This window comes from Lissotriton vulgaris, chromosome 7, assembly GCF_964263255.1.
Source record: "Lissotriton vulgaris chromosome 7, aLisVul1.2, whole genome shotgun sequence".
Classification (NCBI taxonomy): domain Eukaryota; kingdom Metazoa; phylum Chordata; class Amphibia; order Caudata; family Salamandridae; genus Lissotriton; species Lissotriton vulgaris.
This window is the reverse complement of record NC_141695.1, coordinates 1,724,142,550-1,724,165,583: the sequence shown is the minus strand read 5'-3', so window position 1 is coordinate 1,724,165,583 and position 23,034 is coordinate 1,724,142,550. Positions and strand designations below refer to the sequence as shown.

The 23,034-nt window shown below is 44.0% G+C and overlaps 1 protein-coding gene across 9 annotated transcripts in view; it reads left to right on the top strand.

Moving 5' to 3' along the window:
• Positions 1-23,034, top strand: part of PEX5 (peroxisomal biogenesis factor 5) — a 116,776-nt gene that overhangs the window by 15,042 nt on the left and 78,700 nt on the right. For 8 of the 9 annotated variants that reach the window (XM_086932952.1, XM_086932949.1, XM_086932945.1 and 5 more), the window contains exons 2-3: positions 6,031-6,212; positions 18,122-18,157. In XM_086932952.1, the coding sequence (XP_086789078.1) occupies positions 6,069-6,212; positions 18,122-18,157 (180 nt within the window). In that variant the 5' untranslated portion in view covers positions 6,031-6,068. Of the gene's footprint in view, positions 1-5,976; positions 6,213-18,121; positions 18,158-23,034 lie in introns of all 9 variants that reach the window. The other variant, XM_086932947.1, reaches the window with a different exon arrangement.

Genomic DNA, 23,034 nt, shown 5'->3' with positions numbered 1-23,034 from the left:
GAAAGTAGGTATTTTCTTGCTTAGCCATCCTGTGTGTCTCTGCTAAGATCTGTATTGTCTGTCTGGCTTTGGAGTGACAGGAGTTTGGAAGGGGCTTTCTCTCAGACGGCCACAGGGGGGTTGATGTGTGTCCTGCCTTTCCTGAATGAGTCAGGGCAGGGCTGAATAGACCTCGGCTGCATTCAGAGTAGTGGGAGGAGTTGTCACTAGAACCTGAATAGGCCCGGTCTGCATTTTGAGTGGTGGGAGGAGATTTCCATTGCACCTGAATAAGCCCTGTCTGCCTTTAACAATGCTGTCTTCGCCTCCTGCTGGGAAGCTGCACCAGAGAGGACAGAACTGTTTCTGGCTGGGCACAGACACTCTCTGCCTGAGAGGACAAATGATTTTGGGTTATAAAAAATGGGGCCCAAACCCCTGAACTTTAGAACTCTTTTGGCCCAAGAAGAAGAGCTGAAGAAGCTGTGAGGAGGAACTACCACTTTGCTGAGTACTTTGCTGTGTTGGCTTGCAGTGGCTGCTTCTGTCTTGGGCAGTGAAAGGACTGGACTGAACTTTCTGCAATCTATTTTTGTGAGTTTCTACAAGGGCTTGAGGTAGAGCTTGCCCCCTGTTCAAGAAGTCTCAGGAACAGCAAAGACTTCAAGTTTTCTGCCCTCAGCACTGGGGACTGTGTGTTTTGTGCTGCAACAGAAAAAAAGCAACCCAACGCCGTCTATGACGCCGCTGTCGACTTCGTGTCCTAAAGGCACCGCAGAGTGCACCGCCGCAACGCTGCACCGCGACCCTGGCCTCACTGACTATGCCTGCTGAAGCCGCCACTGAGCTGCTGCTCGCACCGCGACCTATGGGCACCGCACTCCACATCGCCTCGCTTCACGCCGCCGCCTTGGTATCCCCACCGCCGCCGCTCCATGCCGAAATCGACACAGCTGTTGTCACCGTGTTTCAAGGGCACCGCTCGTAAAGTTACACGATGCACCGCCCTCATCCCGCACTGCAGCCTTGGTCTACCAACGCCATCGAATCCAGTTCATCAGCAGAGGACAGCGCTTAAGCAACGATGCCGCCGCTGCTTGCACCGTGATCTGCCAGCACAACGAACATTGCATCACTTCACACCACATCACTTCGCACTGCGACCCTGGTCTCATTAACGACACCATCTGATGCGGCCACCGAACTTCTGCTCGCACCGCGACCTGAGGGCATTGCATGCTGCACCGCTGCACTTCACACCGCAGCACCAACCGCCTGCACATGCTAGCGCTCCTGACTTCAACTGCGAGGAGTTCGATCTGCAACGTGTGTGACTTCAAGGGCCCGACGACTCCTGCACCAACCTCCGGAACCAACGCCTGCGGACGCCGTGCTTTCGGAAGCTCTGCATTTCTATAGGTACTGTTTTGAAGGTCTTACCGACACTGTAGCTGACTGCGACCTCAGTGATAGCCCCAGAGGGAGCTATCGACTTAGAGGAACTATTTTTCAAGTTATTGTGATAACTGAAGATTTCAAAGTGCTGTATTGTGGATTTTCATAGTTTTTGGTCTTGTCTAAGTATATAAAAATATTGGATATTTTTCTAAACGGGTGTTGTGTCCTTTTGTAGTGCTTACACTGTATTACCGTTGGTTGTGTGCAAATGCTTTACAAACTGCCTCTAAGATAAGCCTGACTGCTCATGCCAAGCTACTTAGGGGGTGAGCAGGGGTTATTTTAGGAGTGTAACTTCCTTATCCTGACTAGAAGGAAGGGTCCCTACTTGGACAAGGTGCAAACCATTGTCAACTAGAGACCCCCATTTGTAACAATATGTAGTGCAATACCGCTCTTCAGTCTTTAATACAGACTAATATTCATCCATAGTTAAATGTCTACTGGTTGAAACATATGCTTTTCACAATATCTTTGTCTACTGACTTAATCATAACTTTTCATAACCACTAAAGCAGGCCTACATTGTTAAATGCTGACTTGCTACCGTAATCAATGCAGTTTACATTGGGCATAAGCTTTCCCACAAGCCAAAAAGGTAAATACAACCACTTTTCTTCAGGGAACTCACACCTCTGTCCAATCAAATACTGTACTAAAGGCAACCAACAAGTGGGAGAACCCTAAGCCAGTCTCTCAGTAGTACTTCTGAAAGCATTTTTCTGTTGATCGCATAATTGTATGAGTTAATGACACCTCTTGCAAACCACGACCAATCGAGCATTAGCTATTTCATTAGGTCGGCTAATGAATGAAAGTGCCTTTAATGTCACAGAAAGGGTTAGACACTCAATGAGTGTACATGTACTCTGTCACTCGTCTGCTCATCTTTGCACTCATGCATCCATTTATTCACCCACTGGCACATTCTTGCATTCACTACTTACACCGTAATAAAACACACACAAACTGAATAACATACACAAAATAAATAAAAAGAATGCAAATAGAAAAAAAGTAAATATGTAGACATCTAAAGAAGCTTGTAATAATGAAACTAAACATAGCATCAGGTGTCCTTCTTGCAGTGTAATTGTACATAGTCTAACTCTGATATAAAGTTTTGCTGCCACGTTTAGAAACAATATTATTTACACTCTGCTTCCTTCCACTGTATATCACAACATAGGCAGTGGGATTGCTCACTTCAACCATTAGCTATCTTGCCTTGTGAGCGATGGCATTTGTCGGATCACATGTGCACATCTGCCTGAAAATAAGTGCTCTTCAAAGCCAGGCCTGGTAGGCAAGTCATTAAGTTTTCAATTTTTTTCTTTAAAGGTTCCCTTTATTTTCTTTCTCCTCTATTTATTTTTTAGAGCGTATTACTGCTTGCAAGAGGGTGGTAATTAGCCACATGTGAGTTGCACATTTCCTCTGTAGCGCAGTATATCATGTACAACCATACCTTTAAACCAGGTGACAATCACTGAACGGTAATTTCTAGAGTGTATAATTTTTATAAGGAAAAGGTATTGGTGGTTAGGGATTTCAGTCACTGCCCCACTTAAAGTAATCACCCGTCCAGAATTTGATGAAAATTCCCCACCTCAACTGACCAGCTACCAGATGGCCGTATATTAGGGTATGTAACACTTACAACGCATCTTTTACGTCGCATTACGTTACAACGCAGATTTTACAACGCGGGATCCATTACATCGGATGTCATTACAATGCATGGCATTACATCGCAGATGCTATTACAACGCATACTATTACATCGTAAGTATTGGTAAGTATTTAATTTTTTTTTTATTTAATATTATTTAATTGATTTAATTATTATTAATTATAAAAAAAAATTATTTATGTTTTTAAATATTATAAATTAAATATATTAATTTAAGTGATTTTTTAAATAAGTATGAGTATAGGAGTATATGTTTTGGGGTACTGAGGTATATGTTTTGGGGTGTTTGGGTATTTATAGGTTTTAGGGCAGGGTTTGGGTTTTGGGGTACAGGGGTGTTTTTAGGTTTTAGGGCAGGGTTTTGGGTTTTGGGGTACAGGGGTGTTTTTAGGTTTTAGGGTAGGGTTTGGGTTTTGGGGTACAGGGGTGTTTTTAGGTTTTAGGGCAGGGTTTGGGTTTTGGGGTACAGGGGTGTTTTTAGGTTTTAGGGCAGGGTTTGGGTTTTGGGGTACAGGGGTGTTTTTAGGGTAGGGTTTGGGTTTTGGGGTACAGGGGTGTTTTTAGGTTTTAGGGCAGGGTTTGGGTTTTGGGGTACAGGGGTGTTTTTAGGTTTTAGGGCAGGGTTTTGGGGTACAGGGGTGTTTTTAGGTTTTAGGGCAGGGTTTGGGTTTTGGGGTACAGGGGTGTTTTTAGGTTTTAGGGCAGGGTTTGGGATTTGGGGTACAGGGGTGTTTTTAGGTTTTAGGGCAGGGTTTTGGGTTTTGGGGTACAGGGGTGTTTTTAGGTTTTAGGGCAGGGTTTGGGTTTTGGAGTACAGGGGTGTTTTTAGGTTTTAGGGCAGGGTTTGGGTTTTGGGGTACAGGGGTGTTTTTAGGTTTTAGGGCAGGGTTTGGGTTTTGGGGTACAGGGGTGTTTTTAGGTTTTAGGGTAGGGTTTGGGTTTTGGGGTACAGGGGTGTTTTTAGGTTTTAGGGCAGGGTTTGGGTTTTGGGGTACAGGGGTGTTTTTAGGTTTTAGGGCAGGGTTTGGGTTTTGGGGTACAGGGGTGTTTTTAGGTTTTAGGGCAGGGTTTTGGGTTTTGGGGTACAGGGGTGTTTTTAGGTTTTAGGGTAGGGTTTGGGTTTTGGGGTACAGGGGTGTTTTTAGGTTTTAGGGCAGGGTTTGTGTTTAGGGATAATTACATTATATTTACCATTTTAAAATAATTAAAATATATTTAATAAATTAAATTAATTATTTTACATTAAGTACATTTTTTAATTAAATTAATTAAATAAATATTATTATTAATTTAATTTAATTTCATTATAAAAAATATGTACTTTAAACTAATTACTTTTTTTAATTAAATTTAATTAATTACAATTTTTAATAAAATTACATTTATTAAATAGATTTTATTTTATTAAATTAAATTAATGACAATTTTAAAATGTCTTTTAATTAAATTATTTAAAAAAAATTAATTACAATAAACTAAATAACATTTTTAAAAAAAGGTATACTTACCTATACTTACGATGTAATGCCATGCGTTGTAATAGCATCTGCGATGTAATGCCATGCATTGTAATGACATCCGTTGTAATGGATCCCGCGTTGTAAAATCTGCGTTGTAACGGAATGCGTTGTAACACAACGCGTTGTACTGACACCAATCCGGGCTTTAGACATTTTAGAACAAAAAAGATGTTAGGCAATTTTTGCTGGAATATGGAATACGTCGATTTTATTCTTGCAATTTCTGTTTCTCTTTTTACATTTAAAGAACGGTTGCATCTCACAGAGAATTAAAAAATATGTACCATGCTATTGGCACACCCTTAGGTTCACAAGATATCAATAACAAATAAGAGTCCAATAAACGTGATGTCTCCACAAACTTTTTTGTCCCTCAATGTTAGGATAAATTTAAAATTGATATGCAGTGTTCAGCGACCGGACCAGCCCAGCTACGCCCGCGTAGCAGTGTCGACACTGCTATGCGGATACAACTGGGTTGGTCTGGTTATTGAACATATGACCATAGTTAGTAGAATCACATTGCCTTGAAGAAGTCCATGTGTTGGGCGAAACGCGTTGGCTGATATATATATTTCTTTTTGTTGAGAAGAAGTAAAAAAAGAAATAAAAAGAATAAATCGACTTATTGCGTATTTCAGCAAACAATTGTTTTTGCTATGACCCTGTAACTTATAAATTGCCTACTCTTTTGTGTTCTGTATCATTTTGATACCATTTCAAGATGGCGAACACGTTGATTCTAAATCTGACAGCCATGATGAATTTCAAAAACAGGTATACGTTATGTACAATACCATTACAAGATGACCACTTGCTGCTATGTTTACTTTCATTTGTTAATGCAAGCATTTATCCACTATATTAAGGTGGCAGCATTTTTTTTCTTTTTTCTACTTTTATGTGTTTTAGTTTATCGTCCCTATGCGTCTGCATATTTTATTCTGGGTGTGCAAGTATTAGGCGAGACTGATGCTTTGGGACTGGTGGATGTTTAGATCTGACTGCAAAGATTAGTGACATTGTATGTGTGATGACGTATTGAGTGCATGAACCCTTCAGTGACAGCAGAGGCACTTTCATTTTTAATGCAGACCTATTGGCACTACCAGTGTGTGGTTTGGGTGTATGTCTGTATGAGTGAGGAGTATATGCGTAAGTGGGTAAGTCTTACTGACTGAAGGAGGTTGATCCTTCAGTCGGAGATGAATGTAACCTTTATGGTCGGATATGGAACGCTGTCAGAATTCCCAGGTCTCCCAAAATAACTTTGCTTGCTCAGCACTGTATTTCCAACTTGATAGACATTAAGTTTTTTATTTCAAGCTTTGACTCCCTGATATATCTGAACTATTACCACTATCTCTATGCCCTGTACAGTGCTGGAGACCCTGCTGTGAGTTTCGGTGGCCGCTGCCATGGCAATGCGGGACCTAGTGGAGGGCGAGTGTGGTGGAGCCAACCCGCTAATGAGGCTAACCAACCACTTCACGCAGGACAAGGCTCTGCGGCAGGAGGGGATCCGGCAGCCGGTCTGGCCCCCCGGCACAGGGGCGGAAGCGGTAAGTATGACAAACTATCTCCATTATAACCCCATCAGCAGTAGCTTGCCCTTATTTGTATTCCAAAACATGTATTTTTATTATTTCATGTAGCATGTTTCCAACTTGCGGAAACCAGGATGTGATCGTTTTCTATTGGGCTTGAAGATACAATTATGTTCTCTTGGTCTTGTGGCTTGTAGTGAGGATTGTGGGCCAAATGGACATCATGGAAATGCTGGGTGCTACTAAAGTTCCTACCCTGATGTTCAGCTTACCTGTTTCAACTCTTTAATAAAGGAGCTGTGTGGGTCACATCTGTAGGCGACTTTTTTTTCCTTAATGTGTTCTGTGCTATACTTGAAGATGCAGTTCAGTAGGGAATAGTTCCTAGGTATTCCCTCTAGCTTATTGTCTGGCCTGTAACATTATCCCCATGTGTCTGGACCTAGTTGATTAACTGCTTGTGAAACATGCATGCCAATGATACCTCGAAGTCACAGAAGCCCATTGGGTGAGAGTTAACATCTGGTGAATTGATGTCCCTCCCCATTATAACCCCATCAGCAGTAGCTTGCCATTATTTTTATTTCAAAACTTGTATTTTTATTATTTCTTGTAGCAAGTTCCCAACTTGCGGAAACCAGGATGTGATGTGATGAGAGGGGGGATGTAAACCTAACTCTGACATTGCTTCACAACCCGCTGTTTGTTTTTTTGTTTCATTACAAACATTTACATTACAGCGTACATACATCACAGTTTCAGGCCCAGGAGGTCAAGTGACTTGCCTCACATTTTTTAAGTGCAGATATCAGGATTAAAACCTAAATGCCCCAACCCCCAACCCTGTACACCCGCAGAAGGCCATGGCCTACCCCCCCCCCCCCCCCCCCCCCCCACAGCGTGCCTGTCGCCCTAATAGAGGCCCGAAATATAGAAAGAGAGAGAAAGGAAAGAAAAAAGAATAGATAAACGGAGGAGGGCCCTCGATCTTGCCGCCCGACCCCGCCCCTCGCCCCTACGCCCAGGAAAATCCCAGAAACGAAGTAATACAATAATGAGGAACATCAAGTCCCGGCCACGACAGTGGTGAAATCCCGGTCAAGCATACCCAATACACCGTCTGTCAACAATAAAGCCAATAGATTATGAACCACATCATCCCTGACCCTGTCTGGCAATGGTACCGCCAGAAGTCCACTCGTCAATCGGTTCACAGAGCAGCCCGGAGGGTCCCAACGATCTGGGCGGGTCAGATCGGAGCATAGCCATAGAAAAGTACAGCATCCCAAACCCATCCAAGTATCGGCAGCAAAGATCCGGTAGTATCGTCGTCGTCCCCAAGAACTTCCAAAAGTTCACAAACAGTAGTACATCCAGGAAAGTAGAGTCACACAGTCCGGAAATCGCCACGACATAGCTGGGACAGTCCAATAAGGAGAATAGCATGTTATCTCCAGCCGCCAGTTGAATATGTGTCCCGAGGAGACATCCACTTGTAGATCCATGTCGGCCCGAGCGGTCACGGGAGCCGGGTCTTCCAGTGGCTCCCGGTACCCTGGGCAGAACCGGGACTCCCTCCATAGACATAGCTGCGGGTTCGTTTGCAGTCCCATGGGATCGGACTGTATCTGTTAGGGACGGCGAGGCAGCGATGGCGGCCATTCTGCTACCCAGGTCCTGAGCATGCCAAATCAGGGACTCGTGCAAAACCGTTAGGGCAGCCAATACGTCCTTGGATGTGGGCTCTTGCGCTCGTTGCAAGCATCCCGGCCCCGTCCATGAGACAACTGTCCGACACGGACATGGACCGCAGAGGGGGGCACCAGCCGCCATGTTAGTCAATTTGGCCCCGTCCCTCGTCACCGCACTCAGGGACCAGACACCAGTGCGGGGCGTCGTGGGACAGACCACCGGGGCTCAAAACAGTGAGGCAGGCCCCCGAAAGGAGAGTCACCAAAAGGCTAACATCCCTGCCGCGCCCCGGGAGTCGCCCACCTATATCGGGGGCAATCCTTGGCTATGCCCGGGCAAAGAGTTTGGGGAGGGGGCAGGAGTCATGCGCCCCCTCTGACCCTGCTTCGCCACATTGCCCCTCAAGGGTCACCGTCAAGGGGACCGGGCCTTCACCGCTTTCAGCGGCCCTTCAAGTCAACGGCCCCCTCCGGCCGGCTCTTCACCGCCAACGGCGGCCGTTGTTGTTGCATTCGCGGCCGGATGCACGTCCAGGTCAACGCCCCGGTCTCTTCACCACGTGGGCCGCAGAGCAGTCGGGGACAGTTCTCAGGGCCTACCGCACGCAGGAGCCTCAGGAGCAGACGGTAAGTGGTCGTTATTCTTCTCCTGCTAAAGTATGCCTCCGTAGCTCAGGATAAACGCCAGGATATACGTGTGGGGCGAAGGGGTTCACGGAGCCGAGCGACTATGCGGCCATTTCGGATGCCCGCTTGGCTCCTCCTCTATAATATGGGATTTATTGTTTAATTTCACATACCTTAAGATATGTTCGCTTTCCTCCAGTATTTTGATTTTTTTTCCCCCCATAGTTCTTTTTGCAAACACTGGCTTAAAACTTAAAACAGGATTCCTTAACAAGAGGAAGAGAAAGGTACAGAAAGAAATAAGAAACCATGGGATGAAGAGAAAAAGAAACGGAATACACAAAAGAACGAAATATACAACAGCTGCTTCTGTACCATTCAACTATCTACCCATTTCTGTCTTTTCCTCTTCACTTCCCTGTTTTTTTATTACCCTTACATCCTTTGTAGGGACTAACCATGGACCCCGACTTTCTCCCCATTTCTCTGCATTTGCAGTTATATCCCTTTACACCCGGTCTTTCATTGTACATGCCAAAACTCCAAATTTATTGGGAGACAATGACTTGTTTGAGCTACAGGTGTTATTTTAGTTTATTTCTGCTTAATCCTTTCAGCACAATAATGCATGTAATGCACTAAATTTAAGTCTCCTCAAATTTTCTATTTTATTTGTTATTTATTTTTTCTTTTCTCAGTAGATATCCCTTTTAGGCGGTACCAAATGTAGGTGGGACCAAATACTGGCATATGTGCTGTTTATGCTCCTGGCACCTTTGATTTATTGCTCCGTAGCATCCCTTTCCACTCCCTTCCTCTCCTACTGTGATTTGGGTTTTGTCTTTTTTACTTTCTTATTTTAGATTTAAGAGGTTATTTTTATGTATGATATATAATGGTGATGATTAGATTGGACGTATACATGGCACGCATATTGTATTCATTTTCATACTCTTAGACTTTTTCCTTCATCTTCCTTTAGCCATTGACTTCATTTGCTCAGATACCTTCAGCCATTGGCTTAAAATCGCGTTAGTTTACTCCTTGTTCATGATTCAGTGGCCTTCTTGTCTCAGTTCCTGGTCTAGATTTGATGGCTTTCCTTTATATTCTTGTGTTTGTCCTGCCCATAGGAGCAGTTCTTTTTCGCTCTATTTTGATTGGATGAGTTGTGTCCTTTCACTGCTGATGTCAGGACTTTGCATTGTAGTCCACACCGGACTATTTTCTATCAGTCTCCCCTTCTCCTTTCTCTTTTCCTTCCTTTTTCACGGCCCTGCTCTAAAATCCTGCTTTGCCCCTGCAATCCAAAAACAACTAATAAAGAGGTATGCTGCCATCTTCAAAACAGTTCTTCCATTATGCCCACCTGTGGGTGCATAATTTTGCACATATTTGCCCATCTTCAATTGCTTTCTCTTATTAAAAGCCATTTCATGTCTTGCCACCTGTGTGTTTATATGCATGCATATGCACAGGAGCAATCTTGAAATGTGTTTTGTTATACTTCATGGAAAAACAGTCCAAAAAGGTTGTCCATGCGTGTGGATCCACAAGCGTTTATCTTACTGTGGTTTTTGTCAGAAACGATGGAAAAAGTAATATAATGATAGGTAAAGGCAATAAAACTGTACTATGGTGTCACAGGCAAGACCTACTGGTGTTACAATGCTTGCTATTCGTTGGCAAATGATCAGTGATATCAACATAAACCGTCTTAGCTGTATGATATATTACACACATGTGAATGGTGTCTGTGTTATTGCTAACTAAGATTTCCAAATTAGCTTTGCTTTGATTGCTGTAATGCGATTGTGAAATGTAGCTTCTGCCTCTAAAGGCTTGAGCCTAGAAGATAATAACAATTCAATGTAAGCCTTTAAGTAGAATCCAGGCCATTGTCATCTCTTTGTAGTAAATCTGTGGCATTTCAAGACCCTCTGTGGCCCACTTTCTTGCTGCTTTCTGTGCCATCTGTGCAGTGTTCCAGCCAGTTTGCACTGAGACACTAGGAACCAGCATAAAAGTTACCCTTCTCACTCCTTGAGAAAAGCAGATACATCAGCTCCATCTTTCTGCGTTGAATGGATTTGAATTCTGGATACAGGAAAGCCATCATCCATGGACCAGAGTTCTTTAGATTCTGTGATTCAACCCAGAACACACGGTTTTGGTTTGTGTCCTTATTGATAGTGCTGCAGTAGCCTTTAGCATTCCAAGATTGTTAGTGCGAATGCAGCTGATGGCTTAGAGTTTTGCTGTGAGATACAGTGGCATCTCAATCAAGAGCATAGGTACCATTATTTACACATCTATCATAAATCCTGATGGTCTTCTTAATTATGTAATTAACCTTTCCCAGCCTTTTAGTAAAATGTAATCTTCACCGCTGACCTTGTTTCAGCCAGTCTGTATAAAGAAAGAAAGGATTGCTGAAGACTCTATATTCTTGTTCCATTGTAAGGATAGGGCCTCACGATTTCAACAAGGTTTCTAGTGTTCTTAAAATCCTCGGACTCACACCTCTTACAGTATGCAGAACAATATTCCAAAATGTGTGCCATGAGTCAGTGAAACAGTTATGTATGTGCTGCACTTTATTTGTCCCCCCTTGTGACAGTAGAACCTGCTTGGTATAATAGTATTCTATTAACAAGTTCACAAGATCTCTGGATTAGATTCCCACTTCACATCAGGCATCCATCCTAGTAGAACTCTACTGGGGGCAGATAGTAGCTGTAGCCCTCAATTTTCTCCACTGCTTCCAATACTCTACAAGTATTCTTAGTTATAAGCACAGTTCCTTAGAAAGTGTTCCCAATTCTGCACATCCTCTTTAGCAGCTCTGCAACTGATCTGTATGTAAGGTGTAAGTTACAATTTAAGTACAATCTTCCTTCCTCCTTCTTTTCTTGAATCTGTGTAATACCCATGTGCAAATTCTTCATGATTCCCCGTTGGTCTTCTATAAAAGTTTGCTTTATTTTTTTTTCACCCAGCTTGAAACGATCCTTTAAAAGACGCCTTGTCTGCTTGTAGTAGGTTGTTCATTTGGAAGATTAAATTGGAATATTCATCTACCCTTTGCAGCTGCTTCTCAAGTGAATTGAGAGGTCTCACAACCCCATCTTTAATCACGAGATTCATATCCCATTATATTACTGGCACACATTGATATAGTTCTTCCTCCCCCAGCCTAAAACTTGCTTTGAGTTGCTCAAATATTGGGATTGTTCCCTTCGCAAACATGTTGGAATCTAATAAAAATGCATTTTTGTGTTACTATATGTTGCCTTGCTTAAGTTAGCGTTTGCAGCACCATTTCATGTTCAGCCGCCATTTTGGGTCATAATCGCAATTAACTCTACTCTGACTCTGCTAGAAGAAGCTGTGCTGAATTTTCTCTGTCACTCGAGGATGGGCCTCGCTGTACTAATGAAAACACTGTTTTCGTTACTGCGTACCTTTCCCACTAGATAGGAGCCTCTTCCCACCAGCCTTGCTATGGGCGCAGGCAGAGTGACCTTGGCACACAGATTGTGTGTGCTCAGTCTCAAGATCAAAACATCTTCTACTGTACCTTCATTGTTTAGCTGGTCCCAACTGGAAATTTCCTGTTTGGGCTTGTTTTGCTGGTCCTGAATTGTACAAAATGCATAACCATATGTTCTGAAGGCAGTCTTCTCTGCAGCACACCAAGCGACTGGGAAGACTGGACTCAACTATAGTGTACCTGAATAAATCTATGCCTTGTTTGGATTCTCTACTGTCTGACCAACGCTTCATTTGTGTGGAAGGCTGAGAGGTGGTCGTGAGTGGCCCGGGTGACCCTAATCGGGTCCCTTTCTTCAGTTGGCGCCCAAACAGGGACCCCATTGGGTGACCCATCCTTGCCAGCGGATGGGTGAGGAGGTCAGGGCCGTCGGACGGGCGGACCAGGGATCCCTGCACAAGAGTCTTGAACTCGCAGCTGCCCCGTCTGTTTGACCAGTCGGTGCCTTGCCCAGTGATCATCCTCACTGGGGTCCTGAATACTTGGATCTGACCGTTTGGTCCGAAGAGTCGGCAGTGGAGAATACATTTGTTTGACCCGTGTGCACCAGGTGAGTTTGTTTTGGGTTGTACTTGGACATGGTACCATTTTGGTTTGTATTTGGTGCGGTTTGAGGACCGCCTTTTGTATTGGGTGCGGTTCGGAGACTGCTTTTGGATTTGGTGTTGTTTTGAGGACCGCTTTTGGTGCAAAGTGTCTGTGAACACTTTACCGGGCAACTTAATAAATTTGGCTTACTTTTGAAAATGCCTGGTTACAGCAAGTTTTGGGTTCCTTGCTGCCGTTGTTGTTCTGCTGATGCGCAATTGGAAGAGAGTCAGCCAGCGCCTCCGGAAGGCACCCCGAATTTTGACATGTATTTGAAGCATGGCCTTGGCCCTATTATGTTTAGTACATTATGGCAAACATATACGAGGGACAATGCCGAGTTGCAGTGGCCGTTAACAAGCACTTTTGACACACCGAAAATTACTTTTTTACAAGAGAAGTTGTTTGCTAAACGAAATAGGCAGTCTATGTCTGATTTGCTCAGAATATGGCAAAAAGAGGTTAAACAGAGACGAATGAAAGCAGAGAAAGAGGCCCAAAAGGGAAGAATGCAACCGTTAACTCCAAAATCTGTAGCATATGATAAAGAGAAGCAAGAGATAGGAATAGAATGTTCAAATAGAAGGTTTCGATTGAATGTGGATAAGTCTGATGTAGCCCAAGACGAGGAAGGTACATTTGTGGAAGAATTGCTGGATACCCGACCCCAACCTTCTTATGCTCTGCAGAGGATATATCCTGCTCTTCCCTCAGAGGCCCGCTACCTGATTCTTCTGTCCCTGCCGTTTCTGCTTCTGTTGATACAACTACTTATTTATTGAGAGAAGAGGATAATGTAATGTTCTAGTCATTCTCGTAATGCCTGTTTCGCTGTGTTCTTACTTATGATTCCAAAGAGAACCTGTGTTCAATGTGAGGTGTTGGTTACTTGCTGTAGAAGTCAGCTGCTGCAAAGCACCTGTACTACAATTAAACTTCAACTTATCATTTATTTCAACTATTGTGGACATTATCACTACAAAGTGCTATATGAATGCAAATCTTCCTTCCCCATTTATCCCTCCGCTATCCTTTTCACTCCAAGTAACTGACTAATATCCACTACTGAAATGACTTCATATTTCTCTACATTAATTCACCACTAATCCTTTATAGGCTTCCTTAATAGCGTGCGTCAACAAGCGCTATATAAATACAAACCTTTGTCCTCCTCTATCCTTCTGCTATCATTCCAACTCCAAATAACTGACTAACCTATCCACCACTTAAAATGTACTTGCATGTTTCACTATACTAATTCAACACTAATCCTCCATGGGTCCCGGAGTAGCCCAAAAAGTGCTTCAACGCCTCGTCAGGGGTAGTAAGCGCTATATAAATGCAAATACAATACAATGACAATACTTTGGCTACGGCACCTCTTGCCTTCTCTAAGTCCTCGCCGTCTGTGGCAACTGTAACTGTTAGTACTTTTACAATGCCTATTGCTTCAGCGTCTCCTTCGCCAGCCCTTACGCCTGCGACGCAGCCAGCAGCATCGCTGGTGCCTGCTACCTCAGTGGTTACTTCCTGTGTGTTTTTCCAACCCACGGCTTTGCAGAATGCTGAGACACCCGTACGTGGGTTTGACGATGGAGAATGGATAAAATTTAGGGAACGTTTGGGGCGGACATTAGTCTGATCTGATGTAGGAGATGTGAAAAAACGGTTGGTGGCTAATCAGGCTGCGTCGTGGGCCCGAAATCCCACCTATGGTATGAAAGATGTGTGGAGTGTGATGAAAGACTATGATCCTTTCATGTAACAGCATGCTCTTAAGCATATGTCAGCCACTCTGATTGGTCTTTGAGAACAGTATTTCAAGGATGTGGCACTCCAGATTCTGTATGATATTAGGAACCATGTATACGCCACTGATATGGCCCCCGTTCAGGTTTTCAGTAATTTTGCAAAAATGGTTGCTTATCACGGTAGACTGCTTGAGAAGAGCCCTACCCCGGTAACACAATTTCCGATGCAGGAGTTTTATCCTCTCTACCATCCTAAAATACTGGAACTCGTGGATCAAAGTAACATTGTCATTAGAGAAGCAGCGGCCACCCGTTTCCAAGAACAATGGGTCTACACTCCTTGGAAGCTTGAAGCTTTGGTGCTTAAAAATCAGTGCCCGACCCTAGAAAAAAATCCCCACTGCTTACTATAAGAAATTGACTGAAGCTGTTTCTTCTACAGCGATGACACTTGCGGACGTTGAAATGTTTTTTGGTTTACTCATTCCGGTTGATGTTTGGCGGTAGGTACACATGCAGGACCATGGCGTGGAATTGGATGGTACCTGGGAACAAATTAAGGTTTGGGATCAGGATAGAAAGACAGACGACAAGTATATCACAGAGATACTTGCCTTGCCAGGTCGTATTATCACGTACATGCATTCTTATTCCACAGAGGAAGGTTGATTGGGACAAGTTATCAGCTTGTTGACAGAAGAAAGATGAGTGTGTCTGATTTTTTTCACTCGATTTGAGGGAGTGTTTTTGGATTACAGTGGACAGGATTTGTCTGTTGCAGGAGGTATTCGGTTGTTCGTTAATAGGTTAGCTTCCTATTTGATCCCTGAAATTTCGAATAGATTGCATGCTTCAAAAGCAACTGGTCCACCTCTTTCCCTTCTGTTATTTTGTATATGGCACAGTATTATGAGCACAGGGAGAATGAGGAGAAGGAAAAGACAGAGAAGAATCACAAAGATTTGAAGACGAAGGTGTTGTTGCAGCAGGCTGCTAGAGGGAATGGTAGAGGACGCGGAGGTATGGCCCGACTGCTCCCGCGCACTAGTAGACCAATGAGCTCTAAGCCTCCGGGTCCGAATCAGTGCCTGCATTGCTAAGAGGAGGGGCACTGGCACAACAACTTCATTGTTTGGATTACGACCCTCCTGTCTCAAGCATGTCCGTAATCCACTTCCACTGACTGGGAAAGCAGCCTCACCTCCATCTTGTGCACACAAAGAGGCCAAAAGCTTTAAAAAAGGAATCCATAGATGTGTGTCCCTCCGGTTCACTCATACTCCCATGTACAGCACAACTCTATACTCACAGACGGGTATAAGCTCAAGCCTATAGGATCTTCGCGCTAAGAATCCGGGGTCACTGCCACCAGACCAATTTTTGAGTGAGTCGGTCCGTAGGCTCCCACTCACACAATACAGATGAAAATACCTGGTCAGATTATAATAATTAGAAAGCAGTGTATACTGCCACAACGATTCTACCTACTCTTGTAAAACCTAAACAGTTGTCCAGCTATGAAGTGTTGCTCGGTGTACCACTACAGCTCCAGCAAACAGTCAGAGTTGTTCGTAGGTCTCTGCGCACGCACTGGATTTATGTGAGTCTGGGGCCACTATCCAAAAACCAGGATAACAGATTCTTGCAGGTCAGGCATGCTGGGCAGCGGGCATGACTGTACACCATACATTGAACAGTGTCCCTCTGTGGCGCAGAACTGCTGTCCTGTGATCAAAGGTGCGTTGGGAGCTCAAAGAGGGGCATTGTTGGAAATGTATCCTCAACCTCCTACCAAATACAATAATGCAATGTACACTGGGTCTAGCGTCTTGGCCTGTAACATTAGGTAACAAACGTTTGAGATTGAAGAAGGCTTTGTCAACAGGCGTACAAGAGAAAATCTCATCCAGATGTTGGAAGGAAATCCTGAATTCCTATAGAAGTCGAGCCAAGCGTAACTGTAGCCAAAGAAGCTCTTCGGCAAATCTCTTTAGAGAAAGCCAGGAGTACTTGAAAACAAATGCTCAGTCGTCCTCACCAGAACAACACTTGGGGATTGAGTCACAGCGTGAGGGCTGAGATATTGAAGCTAATCAAGGGTTTAAGCCCTTATCTTTTCTTTCCCCAAACCTTGTTGTCTGCTTGAGATAAAATGAAGGGACTGTATATGTGCTTTAAATGTCCTATAGCATGTGCGCTTCTCAGTTGTTTACTGTCTTTATCTCTTCACCTTTTTCATTTAGAACCTTTATTTTTAAAGTATGACATTTCTTTTCACCAAGTTGCAATGATCTTATCAGCTGAAGTGCAATTAGGTTTATGCACTTGGGCTTGGGCGATATCTTTTATAAGTAAATGCATTCCTTGAGAATTGTTTTAGCTGGTATATTATATCTATGTGTAGGCTTATTTAAATATTTAGACAACTTGTCTGTAAAACATAAACATTTATCACTAATAAAACATAATCACCCCCAGATTCTATTTTATATTTAACTGGATGATGAATCAAAGATTTTGTTAAACTTCCTCATTGTCTGTTGAAAACCCCTTCACTGTTTCGATGCCCTGGCAAATATATCCTCTCAGACTAAACCTCACAAGGTAGAAGGAAGAAGATGACATTTTTTTTTATTCCAAGCTCTACTTCTGTCTGATTAGCTGACGAAGTTGTATGTTTTTATGTTCTCAAGTGCAAACCTAGCTATAAAGCAACAAAGTGTTTGATGTACAGGAAGTGAGAACCAAACCATACAAGAATAGAAAACCTACAAGTCAAGCACAATTGGTTTTGCTTCAGTAATAAAGTGGTTTTCTTAGCAGTGAACAATTTGCATTTAAAATCTTTTGAAAATGCAAGTGATGGATTTTGATTAGTGTGTGAATGGTGCATGGTTTCAGTCTTTGCCTAATAATAGTGCTGTTTTTGGCACAGGTTCACCCACAATATCTCAGCCATACAGGTTTTGGTGGATAGGAGAAGGGTTGGGTGAGTTACTAATGGTAGAGCTACTGATGCGACAGTTAGTGATAGCCCATGATGCTTTGGTGACAGTCACTGGGATTGCACTGGGATTGCATGGGCAGTTTGAAGAAAACAAAGTAAGGCTTTGTTAGATTTTCTTAGGAGATAGAGGAAGTATGTTTCTTCTCTGATTATCTTCAGACCAACGCATAATCTGAAATGAATTCTCTTTATGCATCTCTGGATAACAAATTGGTTTTATTCTAGCTTTATTCTGGGTTGGAGGAGCAAAACGAGAGGTCAGGGAAAGTGTGATTAGCCTTTATTCCACCTATCCCTGCCCAAAGTACCAAGACAGTGATATTGTAACATTGAGTGCTGCCTCAATCTTCCAATATCATAAGGAACTCATTTGTTCCAGTGAAGTAAGGGTTGGACTAAAGAATAGCATTAGTTTATATTCTCATTTCGAGCCCTAAATTGCAGTAATGGCAGTGCCAGTGATGAAAATATGGTGCAAGGCCGTGTGACTGTACTCCGGCTCATCCCAGAGGAGAGATCAATTAATAAAAGCCTTGTGTGTTTTTGCTGGCAAACAGGAATAGCCAGGAAAGAGTCAACACTTGGATGCAAAAGATACAGAAACTGTAGAATGAAGAGGAGAGAGTGAGAACCTGATAAACTAAACCTTTGCCCCAGTGTGATCTTAACTGCCTTTAACGTTTGCATCCCTTTTCATTGGTTTTTAGGTGCTGAGGCCTCTAGGAACTGCATCTGAAGAGGAGGTAAGTGCATTGTGGGATTGTTTTAGTTTAGAGGGGCATGTGTGTTTCTGTGTTGGTGCTTTCTGTCACTCTGTTCCCTTCTTTACAAACTAGTTAAGCACTTTTGGGCTCCCTTCTTGTATATGCTGTGCACTGTACACATTATCATGCTGTGCCACGCCGCCTGACTGTGGCGTTAATCTCCCCTGACCTTAGGGCCTTACCAAAACCATCAAACCTGTCTGTAGAGCCTCAGTCTTCTTGTGCTTGTGTGTGCGTCTTTCACTTAACGCCATTCAATCTCAAATGTTGTAATCCTCTTGCTGTTCCACTGCTACCCTGTATTGTACCTATTTAGAGGGTATGCCTCTCTTCTTCCCACCCTCATCCGGTGAATGTCTTCCACCATTCTTCTTTCCCACTTTCGTGAATTCTGTACGTGGGTGTGTAGTCTTTCCAAATTCAATAAATTAATCTCCTGATGGTGAGGGGGGATTGTGAATGGCACAAAATGATGCGTGCCACAAGATGTTGTTAGCTCCAGTGATTACTCTCCCCACTTCCTCGGTCCTCTGGTGTCCCCACTTCCTCGGTCCTCGGCGGATTGGTAAATAGTATCCTGGAGGCGCTGCAGTTAAGGTGCCCCCTCTGACTTGCGTTTTGTGGTCAGTCTATGGATGCCTATATGCTCCCTCCCTTTCCTGTCAGTCTATTTTTCACTCCACATATTTCTTTGCTGCTCCCCTGTTTTATGTTATTGCTTTGGATATCATGTTGTTGGCAGTCACATGTTGTGTTTTTTTTGTGCCACTGTTCCCTTACCTCCCTCTCCTCATCTGTCTTTGTCCAACCTGTACCTTCTCCATAAGCTCTCCGCCATTTTCTGCAGACCCAACAGCCACGGTATGTTGGTTGTGGGTTTGTATAGTTGGGGTTCATGCATCGCCACCTTTCTCTCCTCCCATGGAGCACTGCACCCTCCACAGCCACCTTATATTCTTTACTTCAGTTGCCTTGGAGGCTGTATTATTTGACACCTTTCTTACAACTGGCATCTCGGCCTTTTCAAGGTCAAGCCATAGCTTAATCAAGCACCGTCTAGGCCATTTGGGACCGCATACTTCTCGGGCAACAATTTCAAGCCCTCTTCAGTGCGCCATTAGTGGCACTCAACCACCGACAGTCCGCCACGTCCTCCAGGGGTGACAAAGACTCACATCCAGTATTGGAAAACAACGGTCCATAGACTATTAATTTTCAATGCCAAACTTAGTCAGTGCTTAATTATTAAATAAACATTCACGAGTATACAAATCTACTCTGAATCAATGGATGCCTCACTATAGCAAAAAGCAACAGCAAAAAATTATTTCTAAGGCAATTTATTTATTGCCACTATTTAAGAATGTAAATAACTAACAATACATAAGAGTCATACAGGTTGCCCCAAGGGGAGCGTGAAAAATGGAAAGAGGTGAATTAAATAGTGTTGAGTGATGAAAAGAAGAAAAGAATTACGGAAATTAGTGACATAAAAATTCAAAAGACACTTTTTACACTACAATACGGATCAACAATCATCCGTGTTGTACGACCTAGCCATGAATCAATTATTCCATAATGTTGTTACATTTGAAACACACATATGTTTTGTAAATTATGATGCACATGAAAATAAAGCGGAAACATATAGGTCCAGGTCAATTATCAGAAAGGCGTTGACGTTTCGACTCGACTTAGGGCCTGACGGTGAGTTATGCCTGGGCCATGCGAGTCTTCATCAGGACTATAGAACAACGGGCAACCTTAAATTTATAGATGACCCTATAAGTCAAGAAAATATATCTATATAAGCTGTTGCATATGAGAACCTAGTACGAGCACAGTGTTCCCCTTACAGGGTAGCCATACAGATGCTCAAAGGGGGAAAATCATACTCCCTTCTGTGACATCTCTCTGTAAGCAAATAGCAGGCATGGTAGTAAGACATCCAATCTCCTTCTGAGTTTTTCATGGAGTCAACCTTTCAGGGTCTTATTAAACCTTTCAACAATCCCATTTGTCTGCAGGTGGTAGAGAACCTATAGATCACTCCACACTCATCCAACATGTTTTGTAAGTATGCAGACATAATGTTTGGTTCCTCAATCTTATACTACCTCCTTTGGAAAGCCAGCCCTGGTAAAAATACCAAGGAGAGTCTTAGCTGTGGCATGATGCACTACCACCAGAATAAATCAGTTTCCTGATCCAGTTTAAGGTCAACGGTCCCAACCATGTCAATCCCAACCCTCTCCAAGGGTACCCCAACCACTGGAAGTGGAATGAAGGGGGCCCTTTGGTTGGCTACCTGTCTTGCCACTGGCTTGACCGGTGGCATATGAGTTGCAAAACTCCTTCAACTTCTGGGACATTCCTGGCCAGTAGAAGTGGTTCACCAACCTAATCCAAGTTTTGGTTTGTCCTAGATGCCCAGCTAGGGAAATGTCATGGGCCAATGTTAAAGAGAAACTCTCTAAACTTCTGAGACACTACCACTCTCCTAGTGGCACCGGGTTTGGGGTCTCTGACCTCAGAGTATAGGAGTCCCTCATCCCAATAGGTTCTGTAGGTACCACTGACACTTCCCTTTTCCTTATCAGCAGCTTTCTGCCTCAGGCTTTCAAAAGTGGGACAGGTTCTCTGTCCCTGGCACAGATCTTCCCTAGAGGGCCACCCTGAGCCAAAAAGCTCTGGTGTGTAAGGCCCAAGCTCCTAGGGGTCAGTTCCTCTGGGACTGACAAGTCTACTTGATCTGGGGTCTGATCAGAAGTTGGTTTCCCAGACTTCTTGCCTTTTGTCTTGGAAGGTTTGGCCAAATATTCAGGCTGTAACACTTCTTTTTCACCCTGGGTTCTTCTCTGTGCAATTGTTTTTACACAAACCAACTCGGGTATTCCCATTGCTCCATGGGTTTTCTTTTTGACATCGGCCCATGCTGAGGTCTCCAAATCTTTGCCAAGCAGACACTCTACAGCAATTGCAGAAGATACCACCACCCTTTAGTGGCCAGTAACCCCTCCCCACTCTTAACGACACCAACGCCATTCGATGTACCTTAGCCTGATTTTCAACATTCAGGACTGTATACATCTCTCCTAGCAAGTACTGGTGTGAGGATACCAGTTGCTCAGTCTCCATTGTGACACTGGCACCAGTATCTTGCAGAGCTTCAACTTTAACCCCACTTACATGTGGCTGTTGTCTGTATTTTTGCAGGTTACTGAGCCTGAATGCCAGGGTTGGTATATCAACTCCACCCTCTGTGACTAGACTTTCCTCAGCAGGCTCTTTGACATTGTCTGGTCCACCTGTGATCCTATCTGGAGAGGTATCAATACATTTACTGCAGGTGTACTAGAGGCATTATTTTTTCTTTTTACAGCTAGGGTCTCAAGTTTGGTGTCCAAGTGCCTGACAGTCATGACACAAAGCCTTTTTGGCATCCCAGTTTTTACCCTCGCACCCACACCTGGGCTGTGAAGAGTTACTGGGCCCTCCCTCCTGAACAGGATTTTGGGGACTTTTAGGCGACTCATTTGTGTTTTTATCTTATTGGTCATCATCTTTTCCTTGTGGGGGGGTTGGCCTCTATTGTTTGGTAACCCCCATCAGAGGTAGTCTTGGTTACCCTTGTTTTGATCCAGTGGTCTACCTTCTTCCCCAACTCATGAGGAGAAGGTGGACCTAGGTCTACCAATACTGATGTTATTGTTATTGTTGTGTCTTGTAAAGCGCACTGCTACCCGGAGGCCTCGTAGCGCTATAGACCGCTGGGGAACCCGTCCTGGCTTTCCCTGTGAGATAGTCCCTCCTGGGGGTCTCCAAGGTGAAACCAGGCATCCCCGGCGTTTGTGTGGGGCCGTTGTGGAGATGAGGCAAGCTAATGCCCAGAGTTGCCGAGTGTGATCCCTGGTCGGAGTAGGCACCGATGCGAGAATTATCAGTCCGCTGATCCTGGTCCAAGACCCTGCCGCGTCGGGAATCGAACCCTGGTCCCGGGCCGTTCTCTGCACTCGGGTCTGCCGCCTCTAACCAGTGAGCCACACCTCTCTGATGTAACTTCTCATTGTAACAATTACTCAACAGATGCTCTTTCACAATGAAATTGTTGAGCCCTTCATAATCATGCACATTGTTACCCGTTAACCAACCACCTAGTGCTTTCATTCAAAAGTCTACAAATTCAACCCAGGACTGACTCTGGGTATTTCGAGTCTCCCTCAATTTAATCCTTTATTCCTCAGTGGTGAGTTCAAAGACCCAATCTGATTATGAAGCACCTGTTCGGTACAGTGTCTGCAAACTGCGGGCCTTTGCTGATAAAATCCAACCCCCTATTCAGCGGGCTTGCACAGAAATTCAGCCCGCACATTTATTAGTGTGAAAAGGAGATAATCTGCAAGTTCCAGTGGGAGGGGCGTTTCTTCAGTGGGAGAACTTATTTACTGCTTTTCTGCACATAGACGGTAGTGGTCGGGGGAGGGGTCATTTAAGGGGCCCCCTCCGGCAGTGGCAAATCTGTGGCCATATAGCTTCGGACTGGGTCCGGAGCGTTGTGGTCCACCTGCCTGTACTTTGAAAGGGGGAGGGGGTCCTCTAGAGTTTCCTTACCCCACTGTGGCTGGACATTAAGTACAGTTCTGTGTAGCTGTTGGTGGTGTACTGTACTGATGTACAGCGGGCTGGTGACACTTCCTTGGTGCTGGATATGCTGCGAATGGGTGCTATGGTTGTTTTAAAATTCTCTGCTGATGTGCAGGCTCCGTGTGGGACATTGTGGTGCTTTGCTGTTGTGGACATATACTATAAAGCCAAGGTGCTGTGGCAGCATCGAGGTCTGAGGTGGCTGCTTAAGG